The sequence below is a fragment of the Lutra lutra genome, chromosome 12 (genome assembly GCF_902655055.1).
Source record: "Lutra lutra chromosome 12, mLutLut1.2, whole genome shotgun sequence".
Lineage (NCBI taxonomy): Eukaryota > Metazoa > Chordata > Mammalia > Carnivora > Mustelidae > Lutra > Lutra lutra.
Window position 1 is genome coordinate 7882120 of NC_062289.1, and position 25308 is coordinate 7907427.

General features: G+C 38.5%; 1 protein-coding gene across 3 annotated transcripts in view; it reads left to right on the forward strand.

Moving 5' to 3' along the window:
• RTTN (rotatin) overlaps positions 1–25308 on the forward strand; it is a 157798-nt gene that overhangs the window by 115185 nt on the left and 17305 nt on the right. For all 3 annotated transcript variants that reach the window (XM_047698161.1, XM_047698162.1, XM_047698163.1), the window contains 6 exons: positions 1324–1477; positions 4533–4670; positions 7587–7804; positions 15819–15924; positions 16878–16975; positions 24162–24239. In XM_047698161.1, the coding sequence (XP_047554117.1) occupies positions 1324–1477; positions 4533–4670; positions 7587–7804; positions 15819–15924; positions 16878–16975; positions 24162–24239 (792 nt within the window). The remainder of the gene's footprint in view (positions 1–1323; positions 1478–4532; positions 4671–7586; positions 7805–15818; positions 15925–16877; positions 16976–24161; positions 24240–25308) is intronic.

Below are 25308 nucleotides of genomic sequence, written 5' to 3' on the forward strand. Positions count from 1 at the left end.
AGGGCTTTGCCTGTTCTTACGTATCGGTTATATTCTGGATGCTGAGCGCGGTGCCTGGCCCATGGAAGGTGTTCACTTAGTCCTTGTGGAATGAACGATAGCAACAGTAGCACACATTTACGGAGTGCTTGTTTGTACTAATGTATGTCATCCTCACAGTAGTCCCATGAAGTATTGTTAGTGGCCTCATTTTAAAAGTAAATGGCTGGCAATGTCCAGGCTTGCTCATAAAGAAAGGGGCAGAGCCATGATTCCAGCTCACACAGGCTGGTTCCAGAACTCACACCCTTCCTCACTTCATCACCGGGCCTTCTGTAGGCTCACTGCTTCTTGGCTGTTTGTCCTCACACAAGATTACTCATTCATTCCAGAAAAGTTCAAAGTTCTGGAACCTCTTCTCTGCCAGACTGTGTTCTAGATGCCAGTGTCAGATGTGAACAAAGCAAGCACACTGCCCACATGAGTTCTGTCCTTGGTGCAGAAGACAGACAGTAAGCAGCAAATAAGATGTGAAGTGTTTTATCAGCTGGTGACACATGGTGTAGGAAAAACGAGGGTGGGTGGAAGGATGCGTGGCAGCGGGAGAGAGTGCTGTGTGTTGTCAAGGGGTCAGAAGAGGCCTCTCAAGGGTGAGATTGGAACTGCGAGTGGAGCTGCGAGTGGAGGCGCCAAGGAAGCAGGGGTGTGGCGGGGCAGAGCGCCTGGGCTTGTGAGAAGCTTGGGGCTTCTCTCTCAGATGTGTCTCGTTGGCTCTCACCTTGCACGGCTCATCTCTGCACGGTCGTGCTGCATATGGCAGAGTCAGACTTGCTGGGACTACAGTCAGTAGTGTAGAGTACAAAGGTGTCAAACAAGACTTCATAGCAATAAGGAAATTAAATGTTACAAACTTGCATTTTACCTGATAGGACATGTGTTAAAGAGTATTTTGTAATCTTTCTTTCTTTATAAAATTGTACAATATATCGCACTGGAATGCCCCTTTTTACTTCCAGAATATTGATTCCACAGGTTAGCTACTTAAAAACTATAAAGGCCTTCTTTCTCTAAATGGAATTTGAAATTTGACTTTGAAAATACTACTTTGTTTGGTATTATTATACTTGACAGTGTTAATGTCATTAATGACATGTTTATGAGAAAAATAATACTTTGTGTGCTATGCATTCCTTTTAGATTTTAAAAATTATGATTAATATTTTATTAGTTTTTTATTAACTTACATTACAAAGTGACTCATAATGCATAGAAAGCTGAAATATCACTGAATTAGACTTTTCATATAATATGTTTTATTTTCCTTTGTCTGTTTTGAAAAAATAGGTATCCTTTCTCCTAGAATACCTGTCCTCTTTGTCCAGGCTTCTGCAGTCGTGTTTACTGGTAGATCCCGACCTTGTGATTCAGGATGAGCTTCTGAAACCTCTTATCACAAACATCATTGGGGTCCTCACCATATGCACCAAAGATGTGTTAGGTAAGCTTTATTTTTTTAGATTTAGGATGGAAGCAAATAATATTGAGGAAAAAAGTCTGAACTCTGCACCAGATACTCACTTCAAGGTTAAATTTTATGTTGTGCTTTGCCAATGTTTTGGAAAGCTTATAATATAATGTGTTTTATTGTTTGGATCTTTTTTTAAGTGGTTCCAGGAGACCATTTGAGACAAATTCCTAGTATGGTGAAGGGCCTATCCCCTGTGCTGTCAGTTTAAATGAGGGCAAAGTTTGTATGTAATATTAGCAAGTGCAGTGAATTTCAGATAGTAATTATTCTTATAAGCTATGGGTACACCCAAATGACATACTAATAACTTACTTGTAATAATAAGTATAAATAAGTGCAACATATAATATCAAACATTTTGATAAAGCCCTAAATTATTGAAAAATATACTCTGATGAAAATTTGCATATAGTACTAAATAGAAAAGAACATTAAAACAATATAGGATCTTTAACAGAATTAAAATGTAATAATTAAAAGATTTAATAATGAAGTAACTGATAATTTGGCTATTGCTAAATGGCCCTTGGCCTGTTCATTTATTACTTAGTTTTTTGAATTTTATGGATTTGCTTGGTTTTAGGTAAGTAAAATGTTTTTTGATGCCAGCATATTTACTCCTCAGTGTCTCATTAGTGTTAAAATATTCTGGTGCTAGCAGAATAGTAATTCCTTACTTGGAAATTTTATAAGTGGTCATGATGTCTCAAGTAAGCAAATCAGGATAGACCATGCATTCTCTATGAGGGTGATATCACCCCCCTAGAAGCAAAAATTAAATCTTGGGGGAAAGTGGTAGGGTCTGTGGCCCTTCAGAGCTCAGTTCTACCAATAAAATCTTATTCCTTAGTGTTTAATTTCTCTTGTTGGGTCTCTTGGATATCACTTGGGAAGCACTGATATTGAGCTCATAGAAGATAAACAGGAAATACACAATACCATTGCTAAAAACCCTAGTGCATAGATGTCATGACTGGAGGACTTCTGATTCAACACTTGATCCCAAAGTCATGGCAAGAGAGAGCCAAGTCATATGGCCAGATGTCCCAGAGTTATATCATGTCTTGATTGTCATTGGCTGACTTGTGGATTTTTTTTTTTAATTGATTCTCTTGCTTTTGTGTGTGACTTGGGCCTTGAGAATTAAATAAAAATAGTTTATGTTTTATTATTATGTGAATTAATTGGCCCATCAGCAATTATGTCAACTGCTGAAAATAAAAATGTCACTGATATCTGAATGTATACCTAGTGGCTGGTTAAGTTAGAAGTCATTTTCTCATATCTAGCAAAAGGTAAAAGTTCAGTAAAAATTTTTTAAGAAATGAGTTTTTTTTGTTTTTTTTTTTTTAAGATTTTATTTATTTATTTGACAGAGTGATAGAGAGCACAGGTAGGCAGAACGGCAGGCAGAGGGAGAAGCAGAAGCAGACTCCCTGTCCGGGACTCTGGGATCATGACCTGAGCCAAAGGCAGACGCTTGACCGACTGAGCTACCCAGGCGCCCCTAAGAAACAAGTTTTAAAAATCTCTGAAAAAATAGCTGTGAATGATTTTGTAAAATATTGATTATCTTTCTAGTGTATATTTATATGATTTGCTGATTTCCATATGTAATTTGATACATTTTATAGGAGCAAGTAAATTACATTGAAAGTTATTTAGCAAAAGTAGTTATAAAGTTAAGTTAAATGTTAATTGATTTTCAATTTTTAAACATTTTTAAAAGATTTTATTTAGTTATTCAACAGAGAGAGAGAGAGATCACAAACAGGCAGAGAGGCAGGCAGAGGGAGAGGGAGAAGCAGACTCCCTGTCTGGGACTCTGAGATCATGACCTGAGCCAAAGGCAGAGGCTTAACCCACTGAGCCACCCAGGCGCCCCAATTTTTAAAGGTTTAATTTATTTATTTGATAGATAACAAGTCGGCAGAGAGGCAAGCAGAGAGGGGTGGGGGGAGAAGCAGGCTCCCTGCTGAGCAGAGAGCCGGATTCGGGGCTCGATCCCAGGACCCTGAGACCATGAGCCAAACAAAGGCAGAGGCTTAACCTACTGAGCCACCCAGGTGCCCCAATTTTTAAACTTTTAAATATTTTATTTGGCTCTCTTGAATAAAATCAGTAAGCTTAATACCTAATTCTTTTTAAGCATAAAGTGCAGATATACTGATAGTACATAAACAGATATATAGAATCTGTGGAATTAAAATTTCATGGGGATGATGAGGAGGAAACATAAGTCTGAAAAGACTCCTTGTAGAGCTGAGAATGACAAGAAGGTTGAGACACACAGCAAGGATTGCTTTAATCCACACTCCTTGGAATATGCCATTTCCAAAGAAGCCTGAGATGGAAGTCCTTCGTTTGCCAAGGCTGGCGATGTGGTCAGAGAAGACAGCCCTAAGATGGCCGCCTCTTTCCAGCCTCCATTTGACACGGAGCCTGAAGGAAAAAGCTGTCCTTCCGATAGGTTAATTGCTATTTTCTCAGCCATGGGCAAAGGTCAAGATCCTTTTTTGTGTCATGTTTTCACTGAGGGGCACTACTCAGGGTTGTCCGGAGCAATTCTCCTTCTTTTCCGCCAGGCCCTTGGCGCGCTGTGCTTGCTTCTTTCGCCCCTGCGCAGAGGTGACGAGGACGGCGGGAGAAACGTCACTCTCTAGAAGTAGCACGGACAGTGCCTTCCTTTACAGTCTGTACAGAGTTTGAGTCCCGTTCCTACGGTCAGAGGTTGCGTATTAAGGTTATGACTTAATATTCATTTTGTCAGGCCTTCTGAATTGTGATGGAATGTGTGTTAATGAGAGGAAGATGCAGGAGTGTGAATGTGTCTTTATGCAGCGGGGTAGGCCAGAGAGATCTTAAAGAAGCAGTGAAAAGGTTAATTGAAATAAATTTTCGATCATGCTGAATTACATTTGTCCTCATCTAACAGGTACATGCCTCAAGTGTAATGAAGTGTCTGGTGATTTGTATTTTCTACTCTTTGTGGTAATAACTGAAAATATTTTCATTGATTTTATAGATGTAGAGTTGATATCAGCTTTTTATCTCACATGGACACATTTATTTAACCTTCTGGCTACACTGCTGAGGAAGGCTGCTGTTGCCTCCCTCCCGTCTATTACGGTGGGTCTGGCCAAGCACTGGACGGCAGTGACTGGTAAGCAGATACTCTCACTAGGCTGCGGGTCTTTCTGCTAATGAAAGTTAAGATAATCAATATTTACAATTTTTACGTATTTTTTTTCTTAAAATTAAATACTTACACTGTGGCATTTGAAAGAGAAACCAGGTATTTACTTTGAGAAGTTTGCATTCTTCTTGAGGAACCTCAAAAACGCATTTTTGAAAAATTGAAACCCAGTTCAAAAAACTATAAAAACAAGTTAAGAAAATCCTGTGGTTGGGGCGCCTGGGTGGCTCAGTGGGTTAAGCCGCTGCCTTTGGCTCAGGTCATGATCTCAGAGTCCTGGGATCGAGCCCCTCATCGGGCTCTCTGCTCAGCGGGGAGCCTGCTTCCTCCTCTCTCTCTGCCTGCCTCTCTGCCTACTTGTGATCTGTCTGTCAAATAAATAAATAAAATCTTTAAAAAAAAAAAGAAAGAAAATCCTGTGGTATAATGAAGAGATATTGATATGACATGATTATAAAACAATGAGAAAGATTTTCACGTGTTGGCATAGAACCCAGTCTCTTTCCTGACATACATGCACTGTACGTGGGTAAGCCTATACCTAACATTCTGTATATGTGATAACACGGGAACTCATAATAAAAATAGTGTCTTGTGTCTAGACAAGGATTTTCTTATAGTACAGAAATGCTAAGTGTGTAGTATAGTTAATTATTTTTACAAGATGTTTTCCATATAATGAACTAGGATAAATGATTTTTTAAAATAACTACTAATTTTTCATAGAGTCTCTTTTAAATTTTAGCATAGCAGGAAGACTTTTTTTTTTTAAGTTTTGTTGTTGTTGTTGTTGTTTTAATATTTAATTTATTTATTTGACAGAGATCACAAGTAGGCAGAGAGGCAGGCAGAGAGAGAGGAGGAAGCAGGCTCCCCGCTGAGCAGAGAGCCCGATGCGGGCCTCGATCCCAGGACCTGGGATCATGACCTGAGCTGAAGGCAAAGGCTTTAACCCACTGAGCCACCCAGGCGCCCCAGCAGGAAGACTTTTTAAAATATAAATGCATATAAATAACATTTGTTTTACTTTTTAAAAATGGCTAGTTTAAATGTATTCAAAATTGAGTTCTTTAAGCTTCCAAGTTACCACTAATTCAGTCAGCTTCTTTTTTTCACATTTTATTTGATCATTTGATCATTCTGTAGACTTAGATGGGTGATACATTCTGTAACCAGAGTGGGGGTGTGGAAGTAACTTTTATGGGGAAATACATGTTTAGTAAGAAGCAAAATTGTTTGTTATCTGAAGATAGGAGTTCTGAGTTTACCTAAGAGGAATAGTGTCCATTTAGAAATCATTATTTTGTTAAAAACTGAAAGAGATTGTGTAATTGAGATTTTCTTATCCATGGTGGGGAAATTTAGTTTACCACCTGAGTCACTGCTAATATAAAGCAAGGTTGGCTCATGTGGGACACCTAAGCCAAGTGGGCAGATGTGGCCTGCTGCTTGTTTTGGTAAATGAGATTATATCAGGCAGGCAGGCAGGCAGCGGATACCCTTTCTCATTTACTTGTTGCCTGAGGCTGCTTTCCTGCTACAGTGGTAGAGTTGAAAGCTGTGATAAAGGCCTGTGACTGTGAAGTGTAAAATACTCACTTCCTCTCTGACCCTTTACAGAAAAAGTTTGCTGGCCCCTGCTTTCAGCCTGCTTGCCTGACACCTCCCCTAGTGATAAAATAAGGATGTAGTAAATTCAGAATCTTTCTACAAAACGTGTATACACAGTTTATGTAATATGGTGCTAATCAGAAATAAGTTACTACATAAACAGCGAGCTTTGATAAAGTAATGCTTATGAAAATATAACTAACGATCATTGCTGTTCCTTGTCATTTTTAGTTTCCATCCCATATGTTATACAAACTTAAAACATCTTTTGGCCACTTTGTAACTTGTGTTATCTATAAGAGTCTTTTCTCAGACCTGAGTCATATTTAGACATCATTTAAATGAACATAATTTTCATGAAACGCCACTCTCACTAAATTATTTTTCTTGTATTCGTTAAGAAAATAAGAATTTCTTTTAGCCTAAATCTAGGTAGAAGTTCTTATGGTTATAACTCTTATACAAGTATAAATTCCAAATAATATAAAAGTAAAACATAACAAAATTATAAACCAGTGTTACTGAAATTCATACAATTGAGATAACATATCAGATGTTTCTTTGATGAAATCAATGATCATAATAGGAAATTAATAATGACTGATTCAGTGTAGATTCTTTTGAGTTGGCTTGCCTATCCTTTCTAATCTGTGTTATGTTGCAAATTTGTGCATAACCACTCTTGTTCTGTATTCTGAACTACCACGAAATGTTGGTTCTGCACCAAGCCACACTGTGCACTAAGTCTTGTAAGTACTGTTTAGCATCAACTTGTTTGACAACAGAAACATAGTTATATAGTGGTGATCTAGATAATTCATAGTACAGTCCCGTGAAATTTTGTTTAGGTAAGTGCTGAAATAAAAATTACAAAGTTAAAAACTCCAGAGACTTTGTGGATTCCAAAAGACCCCAGAGGGATCAGTACTCATCTATATATAATCCTCTTATTTGGGGTCTTGGCAAATATTGTGTGTATGTGGTTTTGTGTACACACACACACACACACACACACACACTTTCATACCAAAAAGAACCCATATAAAAAGAATGAAATGAGATTAAATCAGCTCCTTGATTCTGTTGTCTTCATATTGACTGTTTAAATTACTTTTAAGCACTAGAGTTATTCTCATGATACTTATAAATATTGATGGGTTTACTTCATTAGAAATAAAAAGGCTATAAACTTAATTACTCAAATTGATCTGATTCACTTCTTTAATATTGAAGATGTTTCAAACATTACATGGAAAGTATTCTCTCCCTCAGATATGTTGTGCACATGTGTGGGTTTGTCTACCACGTGCCCTGCATTGTCTACTGCCAGCCTGCAGTTCCTTTCTGTTCTCTTGACGGAGGAAGCAAAAAGGCATCTCCAAGATAAGGATAAGGCAAACGCATGCCAGGGTCCATCACTGGCTTCACTTCTTGATAAAACTCAGGAAAATCAGAAATCTCTAGAACGACTTAATGAAGTAATTCTTCAGGTATGTGATATCTTGACCTTTCAAAAACTTTGTTTAATATTTAAATAAACCCACTTTCAGTGTTGGCCTTGTAAAAAATTTTTTTACTCATTCAAGTTAAAAAGTAATTAATGTTCATTATGACATTTAAATGAAACAAAAGCATATAAAGTTAAATTAACCATCTCCTCTCCGGTCCTGGTTCTCTGATGTTGACTAGTTTCTTTAATGACTATGATGTAAAATTTCAAAATGAAATATTAGAAATCTAAATCCAGCTGTTTCCCAAAATACAGTGTGCCATTGTAGGACCAAAATGGTTATATTTCAGGAATGCAGCTATAATTCATAACGTCTTGCCATTTTAAAGATATTTCTACATCTCTAAACATATATTCATCTAAACCACATTTGATTTATGTAAGTAAATTACATATATTTAAGGTGGTTTGTCTATAGAAATGGGCGGACTTCGTTGGTACATTTATGGGAAAATGCCACCTTTCTAAACCACGTTGCCTTATGAACTTATCTTATAAATTTACTATTTGCAGTCCTAAAATATGAACCAAGAATTTTGTCCATCGAAAAACATTCTAAAATCATGAGGTACGATTTTGTAAGTAGATTAACCAAAAAAACCTCCAAGTGTTTCCTAATTTGTGTAGTCATTTTTACGAATAGGAAATTGCTAGATTTTTCAATATTAAGAATCTCCCTTTTTAATAATCATACGGTTTTATGATTTTTATCTTCTTGCTGGGAGGTGGAAAAGAACTAGACTTGTGCCTTAACGGATTTGCTTCCATTCATTCCCCTGTCAGTCAGCCATGTTTCATAAAGGCAGGTTACTCCAGTTTGCCGATATGTTGCTCTCTCTTTGCTGCTTTGAATTTGGGAATTTTTGCCCCTTTTCTGCCTCTGGGAGTTATGGCTGTACAGATCTTGCTGGCATGACTACTTGTGTGCTGCGTGCAGCGGTTCCCATTATGTTGGGAAGCAGACAAGGCTGCAAAGAGGCAAGGATGGCTCCTGGTCCAGCAGGAACCCCCCCCCCGAAGGCGGGGCTCGTGCTCTTGGGGGCTTCTGTCTTCCTCTCCTTTGCCCGGCACACAGTTACTTTCAGAGCACAGATAAGGAGACTGATACAGGGGCCTCCGACATTTTCTCCTGTCTCCAGTAGCAACTTCAGAAGCTGGAACTCCAGCAGGAAAAGATCCTCACAGCATCGCTCAAAGTCACTTAGTCTTGGGAGGCTGTAGCCTCCCTCCCTCCACTCAGCTCTTCTTAGCTTAAAACCAAAGCTGGATAGTGTCCCAACTATCTCGTTCCCCATCAGAACAACAGGCTCTATTTGATTAACTGAGTCTGATTTTGCACTTTAAAGAGTATTAGAGAAGAAACTCAAATTCACACCTTTGCAGTGGTCTTCCCCCAACTCAAAAGCATTATGAATCTCCTGACTTTGGCTTCAGTAGAGCTCTTTTCCCTAGGGAAGGGGCCTTCGCTCTCACCAACATTCCTTCCCCTCCAGGGAGTATAAATGATTTCTGGAGTCGCTCCTCCTTTTCTTGCCCTCAGCAGGGGTGGGGGGAGCCGCGGCCACCTGCCCGTCTCCCCTGCCCAGGCCAGGAATGCCCAGTAGCTCTGGGAGCCTTGACCACAGCCATGACCATGGGTTCTACAGCCAGTCCTCCTGGACCAGGTGAAATGTAAAGACCTCGAGCCAGGCCAAACCAAAGCCGTTTTATTTCCTAGCTGTTTTCTCTCACTTATTGGTCGTGCTGTTTCAAGGAATCATGATTACGTTTATGATAAATATGGGTCCCTGTTAGTTGATGTACCAGATTAAAATAAATGTACATAGGAAAAATTCTTTGCCACAGGAATTTAAAACTTTTTTCTTGCTCCTTATTTTTTCTGAATATTTTGTAATGTTATTCATTATAAAAGTTATCATTTATAATCTTTTGCTGTTACCTTCTTGGCCAAAGAAAATGAGGTATCCTAGAGCCACAGGGTATCTCAATGATTTTCTTAATGACTAGCCAATTTTCCTCTCTATTTCCTCCAAATTATAAAAGATGTAAAGCATTCTGTGTGGATATGGATACTTTAACCAATTATATAAACTGTTTTTTCTAATAAATCACACTCTTCTTGTTCATATAAACAGAAGAATATAAATACATGACATTTGTTAGAAGGGCACAAGCAAGTTTAAGACAAAGAAAGTAAAGGAAGTGTCCCTGTGACATACTTATGAGAAAATGTATGTCTCACATGAGATGGGACATTTATTAATGAGCTTTATTAAACTACAAATGCTATTATGTTTTCTTTGCTCTGCCCTATATAAAGATGATATGTGATTTAAAATGTTATTCAAATACATAAACCAGCAACACATAATAATAAATTACATATGTTTCTTATTACACATGCATGTAGGCTGTGTATTGTGCCAGGTTTTATATAAAAGAAAGGAAACTACAGTCTTTAAATGGTCAGAAGAAATAGTATACTAAAATTGATGACCTTCAGAGGTTTATTATGTTACTCAAAAATATTGGATGTGTGACCCTAAGCATATCAATTAACCTCTTATAATTCAGTTCTTAAAATGCAAATGTGAACTGAGAGGATTGTATTAAGTTTGTATAAGCTGGCCCTAGAGCTCCGTCCTCGTAACAGATTGTTATGCTGTAACTTCAATTAAAAGGTCTTGGCAAAGAATCTTTTCAATGACTGCTTTACTGTACTCTCCCATGGGGGATACAAATTGAAAGTTTGCATTTGGTATTTATGTCTTAAATTATGTGCAAGTTTATTTTTTCATAATTCCATTTTGAGGAGGTTTGAGGATTTGAATATTCTCTTAGAAACTATTCTGTCTTTTGACATATATGTCCTATGAGGCATATTTTTTGGCGGTAGAGACCATATTATCTGTTGACCATACATATTGAACATATTTGACTTAATAGAGATTTTGCCTTCCCCGGTGAGATAATATGATTCATTTGCAAAGACATATAATATACATAATAGATTTTGCTCATAATTGAGATGTTGAATTAATTTTGCTCCTATATTTGGTCTGATATCTAAGGATAATAATGAAAGAATAAACTCTAATTTCACATTTTAGAAGGTAGATTTTGCACAAGTGTTTAGTGAATGGTGACGTCCAAGAGTTAATCTGTTACGGAGAAAAGGCTTATCTATTTGAGATACTGCTGTGTCAGTGAGTGTTCACTGTAATTAAAAACCCTGTTCTTTATATCAGTGCCTTTTGGAAAGAAAGTAGAGTCTTGACCTAGAATACCTAGATCACTTCATGTATAGAAGGAATTAGATCTAAACAGAACATCAAATTTAAATAAATTACATTGAGTCCTGATTTTCTTTCTTCCTATGGTTGTCAAAAAGACATGCTGTCTCTTGCTCTGTATCCTCTTGATGTATTTCTCCTCTTGTGTGTGTCTGCGTCACCCAGTAGCTGGTTGTCTGTCGCTTCAGCTATCGGATATGGAGTCTTAGCCTCCGCCTTCTTGCCTCCTGGGCTTCCGGCGCTTTGAGCCACGTGCTCCTGCTCTGTGCACAGATGCTCAGAACGACTTTTCAGTCTGCAGGAAGTGCTGCATGGGAAATGGCAGAAACTAAATCCTCTACTCTGACCTTCAGTCTATGTTGAAAAGTGTGTGGATTTACTAGAAGTTAATCCTGTTTATTTCTTTTTTTGTTTTTAGTTTTTGGCTTTCATATCAGTGTGTGTATACATTTTAGAGTGCCAAACAGGTTTATAAGTTTTGTAACCAAAGGAGAAGTCTTCTGTCTTTGTCCTTCATTTTCCTCCTCTTAGAGGCAACTACTCCTGCCTCTCTCAGTTGATCGTTTCACGTTTCCCTTCCACGTCTCTAATGTGCTCGTATTGTTCTGTCTTGGTTATTCCATTTTAAACATTTTCTGTTGACTTCCTGCTTTGGAACATGAGACTTGAATTCCCTTTCCAGGCCCCAAGCACCTACCTGGCCACAGTGGGCTCCCCTCTCCTTTCCCTGCTATCCTGCGTCTTCACGGTGGTGAGAGAGGAGGCCGCATGTGGTGGTGAGTCTGTGAAAGTGCTGCACACAGTTGAACTTCACAGCTTCCATTTTCCTTAGACATAATTATCATATTATTTTTAAATTTGCTAAGTTTTCTATTATCACTGATAAGCTCCGTGCTCTTTGCTAGCAATTGAATATCCTCTCAGTCTATTCAGACATGTGGGAACTGATGTCAGCTTCATGTTCTGGAAGAAATCACTCCTAGTTCCTTCTGACCCTGCATGGCGCCCAGTGTGATCCTGGGATCTCCATTCATCTTCGTCCTGGGGAATTCCTCTACCTCTCTGCTATTTCCTGTGATCTCATGTCTCCCAGGTTCTCCTTTTCCTGCTTCCCACCTTCCTTTGGGTAGAGTCTGTTGTCTGGTACCTTGCAGAGTAAAGGTGCGTAAGAGGCTCTTTTGAGATCTGGACAGAGTCTTTTTCTACCCTTACATTAAATTTATAGTTTAGTCTAGTGAGGATTCTAGATTAGAAGTCATTCACTTCAGAATTGAGGAGGCCTTGTCTCTTCCCTTTAACTTCTCATAGTACTGTGGAAAGATCTGAAGCCATTATGATGTCTGGTTTCTCTCCCCTGGGAGTTTTAAGAATTTTTTTCCGTCTCCAGCATTCTACATTTTCCAGATGAAGTTTGTAGGCAGAGTCTGTTTAATTCATTGTTCTGACCTCTCTTGAGGGTTGTTCTTCTTCTTGTTCTTTTTTTCTTTTAAAGATTTATTTGTTTACTTTAGACAGAGTGCAGGAGTGGGAGGGGGCAGAGGGAGTGAGAAAGAGTCTCAAACATTGCCTGTGCTGAGTGTGGATTCCGACACGGGTTCCCTCTCATGATTTGAGATCATGAGCTGAGCCAAAGCCAAGAGTCGCAAGCTCCACTGACGACGCACAGGTGCCCCTCGTGGGGTTCTTTCCATCTGAACTCCTGCTTCACTTAACTGACATCCCCCCTACTTTGTGTGTTCTGTACGTTTGCAACTCTTAGTAAGTTTTCTTCTTACATAATTTCTCTTTTCTTCCTTTTTGACTATTTTGGTTTCAGTGTTCTGGTTAGGGGCTTTTCTCACGTATGTGGTCATCTTGGTGGTCTGCGGCGTTTGAAACTGGGAGATTGGAAGTAGACCGGAAGCCCTGGGCAGCAGAGTGGAGCCGGTCAGCTGCAGGCTGTGCTGTGTGAGGGCATTTGGCTGCCGCCCTTTGTGGCCTGCCTTTTTGAGCTTGTCGCATTCCCGAGGGAAGAATCTTCTGGTCTCCTGCCTGGAGGTGAAAACCCAACTGCCAAATGTTTTGCCACAAAGTAGGAGGAAGAGAGCAGGTGTCTCAGAAATCAGTTTGCACATTTCACTTAATCCTGTTTTCAGTGTAATATGCTCGCCTGCAACTGTGCCTTGTCTTTGCCCGTGTAGAGCGCTTTTAGTTCACCCTCTCCAGGGACTAAATCCCCAGTTTCTTGCAAAGGTAGAGAGGAGGAGCGGCTTGGCTGTGCGGAGATAGGTGGGTCATGGGCAAAATCTGGTCCTCGAACTGGTCCTCAGAGATTTTCAAGTAATCTTCCTTCATTTTCACTTCCAGGGGAACCTGGTGCTGAGTTCCCTTAGCCGCTGGCAATTCATTGTACAGAGCGGGTGGGATTCCTCCTTCTGGAGTCTTCTGCTGCGTTTGCTATTCATCCGTCTGCTTCCTGGTTTCCTGACTGTGTGACTGAGTGAGTGAGTACTCACTCCTCTCTGTCTGGTGTTTAATCCCATTTCTGTCATCTCAGTGAGATTTCATGAGGGAATAAAGGACACATTTACGTGCATAACTGTTTCCCTAGAATTCTTATCGCTGTTTTCTCCCTCATTGCTGCAGAGAGTAGATGAGTAATAGATTTCAGTGAGATCATTTTGGTTTTCCTCAAAACATTAATGCATTCAGGTTCAGTAAGGGTGTGTATAGGAGAGCAGTTTTCTTATTAGTGGTGAAGATTAAGTTTATAGGCAAATTAGGATGCTCATAATTAGCTACAATGATTATACTCCACACATATTCATTATCCTAAATAGTTTTCTGCCTTTTTCCCCCACCTTCTTCAAGGTCACATTAGCATGATCTTTATCAAGCATCCTGGGTCTGGGCATTTAATATCGAACTCATTGGCCAGATACGGAACTGCCTGGTTAGAGGCAGCAGCCTAAGTGAGGTATTTAGGATGGAATCACACTTCCCCTGGTGGTGGGGCTGGAAGGCCCCCCAACAGCCCCCCACCCCCACAGGCTCCTTCAGTGTCACGTTGCTGGGTATAGGCTAATCAGGAAGTGAAGTTGCATCTGTGTATGCTATACTATATTTTATGTAAAATTGTATTTTGAGCTTGATTTTAATATGATATTATAAAACTGGATCATTGAAAATTACCAGTGAAAGGAAAAATGGCAAATGTGAGTTGTAGCTAATATTTTTAAATCATATGAGGAACTTCTAGTTCTTACCCTTGAATTTATGGACCCCTTGTAATTGTAACTAAACTTTATGTGTATATCCACATGAGAATCTTATCACAAAAGATTTCACCTGAATGTACTCAAGCCTTTAGAACCACAGCACCTGGTAAAGGAGAAATACAGAGCAGAGAAGACAAGTTCAAATCATCACAAGGAAGCAGTCAAACCCAGGATGTGGGGCATTCCTTAGGATGACTGATCTGGTTTATTCAACAACTAACAATATGAGCGGAACAAAATAAAAAACCCTGGTGGGTGGTTTGGAAGGTGTGAAAATGGCAGGTGCTCTAGATTTAGGAGATCTATTGATAGGCTGTGAGGGCCTTATTGGGTGCTGATTCCACTAAACCAACCGTAAGGAGACATTTTTGAGGCAAGAGAAAAATTTGAATTTGGACTGGATATTAGGTTGATACCAATAAATTATTAAATATGTTAGGCATGATAATGGCTTTATGGTTGTGTATACTGGAATGTGACATTATATGATATCTAGTATTTACTTGAAATAGTTTAGCCCAAAATTTTTTAAAAAGAGAGAGTATGTTATTCTGTTTCCTTCAGTCTTATATATATTTGAAATTTTTGTTCATGAAAAAAATTTTTTACTTATAAATATCAAATATATAAAAGAAACATACCAAAATATTAGTGTTTTCAAAATTACAAGTGATTTTTAAAAAATGTATGTAAGTCAACAAAATTAAGAAATAATTTTTTTTTAAAACATGTACTATGACAAATTAAAAAAAAAAACATGTACTATGACAGATAAATGTGACTACAGAAATGCAGGATGGAAAGAACAACATCCCCTGAGGTATAGGGGTATATAGGATGGAAATTGAGGGAGGCATGTGTCTCAAGAAGAATATAGGAGGAATTTGATGGCAGTTTTCCTATTCAGCCGTTTAGTGAGGACCCTTTTTAATAAGTTACACATATGTACGTACATTCCCTGGTGAATTTGAGTTAAGTGCACAGTTCTTCCTTTACATGATGAGCCTTTGGAAATGACTGTTGCTCTTTTCCACATTGTAAGTTTCTTCTACAGTCCCATTCACACGGAGCATTCTCAGTCTCAAATCTTTTTTTTTTTTTTTAAAGATTTTATTTATTTATTTGACAGAGAGAAATCACAAGTAAGCAGAGAGGCAGGCAGAGAGAGAGGAGGAAGCAGGCTCCCCGCTGAGCAGAAAGCCCGATGTGGGGCTCGAACCCAGGACCGGGGATCATGACCTGAGCCGAAGGCAGCGGCTTAACCCACTGAGCCACCCAGGCGCCCCCTCAGTCTCAAATCTTAATGATTTATCAAGTTCCAGTGTATTTCATGGAGTAGTTGAAACCTGGCAATACCTTTTAAATAGACCACATCTTTTATTTACAACGGTTTTGCTCCAGATTAAGTTTTTCTTCAAGGCAGTTTGGTATACATTCTTTGCAGTGCTATGAAGGGAAATCCTCCAAAGATGTCCTGAAAAGAGTTGCTGCAAATGCACTGATGTCACTTTTGGCTGTCAGTAGAAGAGCTCAGAAACATGCTTTGAAAGGTGAGCCACATGACTCAACTGGTATGGCATATCGTCAATTCATATATTTTGCTGCTTGTTTCTTTTAATTTTTTCTTTGGATTCAGAATGTAAAGAACTTAAAAATCTCAGTGACTAAAAAGTTTTTCTCATGCAGAAACAAGGTAAACATGTATTACTTTTAAAATAAAGATTATACATGTAGATTATTTGAGTAATGATTACTAATCTAGAGAATATATAAACAGTAGGGTAGCTTTTTTTTTTTTTTAAGATTTTACTTATTTGAGAGAGAGAGATTATGAGTGAGGGGAGGGGCTGAGGGAGAGGGACAAGTAGACTCCACACTGAGCATGGAACCTGATGCGCAGCTGATCCCATGACCCTGAGATCATGACCTGAACCAAAATCGGGAGTCGGACACTTAACTGACTGAGCCACCCGGGTGTCCCTAGTGGGGAAACTTTAAGAAGAAACACATCACTTAGTTTTATAATAATTAAATATTAGTAACCACAGGCACATATTGTGTACTTGAAAAAAAACCCACACCTACATAGTTTTGATAGCAATAACAACAGTGTTAGATGATCCTGCATTTTCATATATATTTCCCTTCTAGAGGATTGTGATTTTTCCTCTGTAATCGGGGAACATAGGTCTTAGGGTTAAAGAGAATAATGGCAACATCAAGCCTAGTAATTTCTGTTGTGATTTGCTATTAAGATGAATTACGCATGCCTCAAACCATAAAGTAGGTTTTGGAAGTATCACACTAAATTGAAAACATTGAAATTGTTAAACATTTTAGTTCTCTTTCTTTTTCTCTGATTTGTTAATTTCTCCCTGAAAATATCAAAATGATATATTGCTCAGAAATATGAAGCATTATTTTTTGGAGACTTTGTTATATGTGATTTCAACTTATTTGGGAATGGAATATTCTTTTGATTGTTTCGGATTTTATCTTTCAGCTGATCTAATAGACAGCTGCATGGAGCAGATGAAACACATTAATGCACAACTGAACCTAGATTCTCTCCGGCCTGGGAAAGCAGCCCTAAAGAAACAGGTAACTCTGAATTCCAAACATCTGGATGGATGAAGGAATGACGTAGAGACCATCTCTCCAGTTTCCTGTACTTATAAATGACATCAGCATTTGGTACAAATGGGTATCTGATTTAGTAGAAAAGTATAGTTAGATAAATTGAAGGGATTTCTACATTAGCAACTTTGGGCTTGGGGTTGTGTGTGTCTGTGTGTGTGTGTGAGGGAAAGAGACAAACAGACTTAATTTTCACTTAAAGAGCTTAAAATGAGATTTATATATTACATGTTTTTGTTATTATAAGCATTTTGACGTGTGTATGATATTTTACCAGATAAATTGTTTATATTACAAAAGGAGGTATTTTTCTCAAAGCGAAAAGGTATTTGAGAAGGTATTTATCTCAAAGTGAGAAAAATTCTCAAGGTATTTTTCTCACTAGGAATGAGATATAACCTACCGAGTTTTTCTACATAGCAGGCACTGTTCTCTAAGCAGGTTGTATTTATTCTCTCATGAACACTAAGGTCAACATAGTAATAAAACTAGGAACTGAGAAAGCCGGTAGTTGCTCTGGATCTGGGTGGTTGTAGAGCTGGTATTCCTAATCTCTCTTTATTCCTGCCATGACTTTTGAATGTCTCTTTCTAGCATTGTTTACTGGACTCATGTTCAAAATGCATGCTCATGTAAGCTCAAGATAACACAGTTTTTATATAATAGTGATGATAATAATAATAATAGTTTTTTTTTTTCATTTTTAAAATAACTTTTTATTAACGTATAATGTATTATTAGCCCCAGGGGTATAGGTTTGTGAATTGCCAGGTTTACACACTTCACAGCACTCACCATAGCACATACCTTCCCCAATGTCCACAACCCAACCACCCTCTCCCTTCCCCCCTCCTCCTGACAACCCTTAGTTTATTTTGTGAGATTAAGAGTCCCTAATGGTTTGTCTTCCTCCCGATCCCATCTTGTTTCATTTTATTCCTTTTCATTTATTTCATTTATTCCTTTATCCCATTTATTCCTTTCCTACCCCACAAACCTCCCACGTTGCCTCTCAACTTCCTCATATCAGGGAGATCATATGATAATTGCCTTTCTCTGATTGACTTATTTCGTTCAGTGTAATACCCTCTGGTTCCATCCATGTCGTCGCAAATGCCAAGATTTTATTTCTTCTGATGGCTGCATAGTATTCCATCATATATATATATATATATGTATATATATATATGATATTTATATGTAAAATCTTCTTTATCCATTCATCTGTTGATGGACATCTAGGTTCATTCCATAGTTTGACTATTGTGGACATTGTTGCTAATAACATTCGGGTGCATGTGCCCCTTCGGATCACTACATTTGTATCTTTAGGGTAAATACCCAGTAGTGCAATTGCGGGGTCATAGGGTAGCTCTATTTTCAACTTTCTGAGGAACCTCCATGCTGTTTTCTAGAGTGGTTGCACCAGCTTGCATTCCCACCAACAGTGTAGGAGGGTTCCCCTTTCTCCGCATCCTCGCCAGCATCTGTCATTTCCTGACTTGTTAATTTTAGCCATTCTGACTGGCGTGAGGTGATATCTCATTGTGGTTTTGACCTGTATTTCCCTGATGCCAAGTGATGTGGAACACTTTTTCATGTGTCTGTTGGCCATCTGGATGTCTTCTTTGCAGAAATGTCTGTTCATGTCCTCTGCCCATTTCTTGATTGGATTATTTGTTCTTTGGGTGTTGAGTTTGATAAGTTCTTTATAGATTTTGGACACTAGCCCTTTATCTGATATGACATTTGCAAACATCTTCTCCCATTCTGTCAGTTGTCTTTTGGTTTTGTTGACTGTTTCCTTTGCTGTGCAAAAGCTTTTGATCTTGGTGAAGTCCCAATAGTTCATTTTTGTCCTTGCTTCCCTTGCCTTTGGCGATGTTCCTAGGAAGAAGTTGCTGTGGCTGAGGTCGACGAGGTTGCTGCCTGTGTTCTCCTCAAGGATTTTGATGGATTCCTTTCTCACCTTGAGGTCCTTCATCCATTTTGAGTCTATTTTCATGTGTAAGGAAATAGTCCAGTTTCATTTTTCTGCATGTGGCTGTCCAATTTTCCTAACACCATTTGTTGAAGAGACTGTCTTTTTTTCCATTGGACATTCTTTCCTGCTTTGTCGAAGATTAGTTGACCATAGAGTTGAGGGTCTATTTCTGGGCTCTCTATTCTGTTCCATTGATCTATGTGTCTGTTTTTGTGCCAGTACCATACAGTCTTGATGATGACAGCTTTGTAATAGAGCTTGAAGTCTGGAATTGTGATGCCACCAACTTTGGCTTTCTTTTTCAACATTCCTCTGGCTATTTGAGGTCTTTTCTGGCTCCATATAAATTTTAGGATTGTTTGTTCCATTTCTTTGAAAAAAATTGATAGGATTTTGATAGGGATTGCATTAAGTGTGTAGATTGCTTTAGGTAACATAGACATTTTCACAATATTTATTCTTCCAATCCAGGAGCATGGAACATTTTTCCATTTCTTTGTGTGTTCTTCAATTTCTTTCATGAGTACTTTATAGATTTCTGAGTACAGATTCTTTGCCTCTTTGGTTAGGTTTATTCCTAGATCTTACGGTTTCGGGTGCATTTGTAAATGGGATTGACTCCTTAATTTCTCTTTCTTCTGTTTTGTTGGTGGTGTATAGAAATGCAACTGATTTCTGTGCATTGATTTTGTATCCTGACACTTTACTGAATTCCTGTACAAGTTGTAGCAGACTTGGAGTAGAATCTTTCGGGTTTTCCACATAAAGTATCATATCATCTGCAAAGAGTGATAGTTTGGCTTCTCCTTGCCTATTTGGATGCCTTTAATTTCTTTTTGTTGTCTGATTGCTGGGGGTAGGACTTCTAGTACTATGTTGAATCGCAGGGGTGATAATGGACATCCTGCTGTGTTCCTGACCTTAGGGGAAAAGCTCTCAGTTTTTCTCCATTGAGAATGATATTCACAGTGGGTTTTTCATAGATGGCTTTGATGATATTGAGGTATGTACCCTCTATTCCTACACTTTGAAGAGTTTTGATTAAGAAAGGATGCTGTACTTTTTTCAAATGCTTTTTCAGCATCTATTAAGAGTATCATAAGGTTCTTGTTCTTTCTTTCATTAATGTATCACATTGATTGGTTTGCGGATGTTGAACCAACCTTGCAGCCCTGGAATAAATCCCACTTGGTTGTGGTGAATAATCCTTTTAATGTACTATTGGATCCTGTTGGCTAGTATTTTGGTGAGAATTTTCGCATCCATGTTCATCAAGGTTATTGGTCTGTAATTCTCTTTTTTGATGGGGTCTTTGTCTGGTTTTGGGATCAAAGTAATGCTGGCCTCATAAAGTGAGTTTGGAAGTTATCCTTCCATTTCTATTTTTTAGACAGTTTCAGGAGAAGAGGAATTAATTCTTCTTTAAATGTTTGGTAGAATTCCCCTGGGAAGCCATCTGGCCCTGGCTCTTGTTTGTTGGGAGATTTTAATGAGGGCTTCAATGTCCTTATTGGTTATGGGTCTGTTCAGGTTTTCTATTTCTTCCTGGTTCCATTTTGGTAGTTTATATGTCTCTAGGAATGCATCCATTTCTTCCAGATTGTCAAATTTGCTGACGTATAGTTGCTCATAATATGTTCTTATAACTGTTTGTATTTCTTTGGTATTGGTTGTGATCTCTCCTCTTTCATTCATGATTTTATTTATTTGGGTCCTTTCTCTTTTCTTTTTGATAAGTCTGGCCAGGGGTGTATCAATCTTATTCTTTCAAAGAACCAGCTCCCAGTTTCATTGATTTGTTCTGTTGTATTTTTGGTTTCTGTTTCATTGATTTCTGCTCTGATCTTTATTATTTCTCTTCTCTTGCTGGGTTTAGGCTTTCTTTGTTGTTCTTTTCCAGCTCCTTTAGGTGTAGGGTTAGGTTGTGTACTTGAGACCTTTCTTGTTTCTTGAGAAAGTCTTGTATGGCTATATACTTTCCTCTCAGGACTGTCTTTGCTACGTCCCACAGATTTTGAACCGTTGTGTTTTCATTATTATTTGTTTCCATGAATTTTTTCAATTCTTCTTTAATTGCTTGGTTGACCCATTTATTTTTAGAAGGATGCTCTTTAGCCTCCATGCGTTTGGGTTCTTTCCAAATTTCCTCTTGTGATTGAGTTCTAGCTTCAGAGCATTGTGGTCTGAAAATATGTAGGGAATGATCCCAATCTTTTGATACCGGTTGAGACCTGATTTGTGATCCAGGATGTGATCTATTCTGAAGAGTGTTCCATGTGCACTAGAGAAGAATGTGTATTCTGTTGTTTTGGCATGGAATGCTCTGAATATATCTGTGATGTCCATCTAGTCCAATGCGTCATTTAAGGCCTTTATTTCCTTATCGATCTTTTGCTTGGATGATCTGTCTATTTCAGGGAGAGGAGTGTAATGTCTCCTACTATTATTGTATTATTGTTGGTTTGTTTCTTTGATTTTGTTATTAACTGGTTTATACAGTTAGCTGCTCCCATGTTAGGGGCATAGATATTTAAAATTGTTAGATCTTCTTGTTGGACAGACCCTTTAAGTATGATATAGTGTCCTTTCTCATCTCTTTTAGTCTTTGGCTTAAAATCTAATTTATCTGATATAAGGATTGCCACCCCAGCTTTCTTTTGATGTCCAATAGCATGGTCAATTGTTTTCCACCCCCTCACTTTAAATCTTTAAATTTTATTTATTTATTTATTTATTTAAAAGATTTTTATTTATTTATTTGACAGACAGAGATCACAAGTAGGCAGAGAGGCAGGCAGAGAGAGAGGAAGGGAAGCAGGCTTCCCGCTGAGCAGAGAGCCCAATGCGGGGCTCGATCCCAGGACTCTGGGATCATGACCTGATCTGAAGGCAGAGGCTTTAACCCACCGAGCCACCCAGGTGCCCCTGAATCTTTAAATTTTAAAGTGGGCTTTAAATTTGGACCAAATCTCTTTGGGTCCACAATGAGTTTCTTGTAGACAGCATATTGATGGGTTTGTTTTTTATCCATTCTGATACCCTGTGTCTTTTGATTGGGTCATTTAGCCCATTTACATTCAGGGTAACTATTGAGAGATATGAATTTAGTGCCATTGTATTGCCTGTAAGGTGACTGTTACTGTATATTGTCTCTGTTCCTATCTGGTCTACTAATTTAGGCTCTCTCTTTGCTTAGAGGATGCTTTCAATATTTCCTGTAGAACTGGTTTGGTGTTTACAACTCTTTTAGTTTTTGTTTGTCCTGGAAGGTTTTTATCTCTCCTTCTATTTTCCATGATAGCCTAGCTGGATGTAGTATTCTTGGCTGCATGTTTTTCTCGTTTAGTGCTCTGAATATATCATGCCAGCTCTTTCTGGCCTGCCAGGTCTCTGTGGAAAAGTCTGCTGCCAATCTAATATTTTTACCATTGTATGTTACAGACTTCTTTTCCTGGGCTGCTTTCAGGATTTTCTCTTTGTTGCTAAGACTTGTAAGTTTTACTATTAGATGACGGAGTGTGGACCTATTCTTCCTGATTTTGAATGGGGTTCTCTGTGCCTCCTGGATTTTGATGCTTGTTCCCTTTGCCATATTAGGGAAATTCTCTACAGTAATTCACTCCAATATGCCTTCTGCCCCCCTCTCTCTCTTTCTTCTTCTTCTGGAATCCCAATTATTCTAATGTTGTTTCGTCTTATGGTATCACTTATCTCTTAAATTCTCTCCTCGTGGTCCAGTAGTTGTTTGTCTCTCTTTTGCTCAGTTTCTTTATTCTGTCATTTGGTCTTCTATATCACCAATTCTCTCTTTTGCCTCATTTATCCTAGAAGTAAGAGCCTCCATTTTTTATTACACCTCATTAATAGCTTTTTTGATTGCAGCTTGGTTAGATTTTAGATCTTTTATTTCTCCAGAAAGGGATTTTATTTCTCCAGACAGCGTTTCTCTAATACCTTCCATGCCTTCTTTTGAGCTCAGCTAGCACCTTGAGAATAGTCATTCTGAGCTCTAGATCTGACATATTACCAATGTCCATATTGATTAGGTCCCTAGCCTTCGGTACTGCCTCTTGTTCCTTTTTTTTTGTGGTGAGTTTTTCTGCCTTGACATTTTATCCAAATACGAACATATGAAGGAGAGAATAAAATAGTTAAAGGGTGGCAAAGACTCCAGAAAAATGTGTGTTAACCAAACCAGAAGAGACCCCAAATCTTGGGTGGGGGGAAACGGGGGCAAAAAGAAGTTAAAAAAAAAAAAAAAAGGGGTGCCTGGGTGGCTCAGTGGGTTAAGCCGCTGCCTTCGGCTCAGGTCATGATCTCAGGGTCCTGGGATCGAGCCCCGCATCGGGCTCTCTGCTCAGCAGGGAGCCTGCTTCCTCCTCTCTCTCTGCCTGCCTCTCTGTCTACTTGTGATCTCTCTCTCTGTCAAATAAATAAATAAAATTAAAAAAAAAAAAAAAAGAAAAGGAAAATATATATATTAGACTGGTGAATAGAGCAGAGCCACCCACTTAATTTTGGGAGTATTTTAGAAGAAACGACCTCTCAAATTTTTAAAGAAAGAAAAACCTACATATATACAAAAAAAAGGGAATATGCTCCTTTTTGAGAAGATGAATGCATATGTATTTATAAATTTAGAAGTATACATATATTCATATATAGCTAAGGCCATTATAGCAGCGACCTGTGTAATACCTACTTTCTGTTGCATATGATAAGAAACCAAGAAAAAGCCTCATTTAATAATTTTATTGATGCAGGGGGTTACATATTTGTCAGTTTCTTTTCTTGCCTCTTTTCCTTTTTCTTCTGTAGGCAAAGGTTCTTTACTTCATCATTGAGAAAGTCAGCCAACACCTGATATGATTGAAAACCAGTCAGTACCTGCTTCACTTTATTGAGATGAAACACGGAGCCCATTATATATCTCAGTTCCTCCATGCTTGATAGAACAGAAATAGCTTTTTTGTGGCGGATGCGCTTCTTGAGATATGGTCATCTTTCAGAGATCATTAGCTTGTCAGTCCCCTCAAAGTTATGGTGGTCAGGCGCAATGAGAGCATACTGCATTGTAATGTGACCCAAAGGAGAAGGAATTACTGTATATAAAAATTGGAATATGCCATTGTGTTCACATTTTTAAACTACTTTTTGTTTAAACAGGAGGACGGTTTTATTAAAGAGTTAAGCATTGCTATGCAGCTTCTAAGAAACTGTCTTTATCAAAATGAAGAATGTAAAGTAAGTAGAATGATGTTTCAAAATTTTGATAGTAATGCTGGCATTAAACAGTTCACAATTTTTATAGGAGATAATATAGGGGGAACACGAAGAACTCTTCAGATTGTTTTAGATGTACAGTTGATTGGTCCTTAAAGTCAGTGTTAATTCATAGAAATGGTTACACCTTGTTATTCTTCAACATTGATGGCATTTCTTGTTTATGTCAGATTTTAACTTTATTTCTTACACTTCTCGCAGCTAAAGGAAACTCGAGCTTCTTTTTCTGTGGTTTTGCATTTCAGTTGTATTTTATTAAGATGGAGTGCTTGGTTATGTTCTTTCAAAGGCAGGTGTCAGGTAGCTGTCCAGGAAATAAGTGGCTGTTGTGTATCCATAAGGAAAGAAGAGGAGTGTGTCTCCTGTTTGGGTAGAAAATGCCTTACTGTGGTCACTGGGCATGGCCCTGTTCACGCTGGGAGGCTTTTCACCTCCACCTCTGCCAGCTCCCTGTGCCGCTTGACTCAGCCCTTCTGCCTGGGAACCACTGAGGTGTTTTGCTGTGTCTTGAGTATTGATGCTGGTGTTTATTTATTTATTCTTAATTTTTAAAAAAAGATTTATTTATTTATTCCAGAGAGAGTATGTTTTTGAGCATGTGTGGGGGTGGGGGAGAGCCAGAGGGACAGAATCTCAAGCAGACTTCCCGCTGAGTAGGGAGCCCCACTTGGGGTTCAGTCCCAGGACCCTGAGATAATGACCTGAGCCAAAGCCAAGACCTGGTTGCTCAACTGACTGAGCCAGTCACCCTGGCACCCTGTTGATGGTGTCATTTAAAATACTGTGTTAGTAACTGTTACACAGGATACAGTGTCCTGAACTCTTTGATTTGCTATGTCATAGTGAAACAGCACTTTTGAAGCACTAGCTTTCACACAGAAATACTGCGGAAAATGAGTACAAGAAAGATAAATTATAGGCACTTTCTTTTTAAGGAAGTTCTTACCTTTTTTTGCTTTTACTTGGGATAAAACTGGAAAAAACATAACTGGAAAATGAACATCTTGAATATACTCCTTTGGCTCTGTTA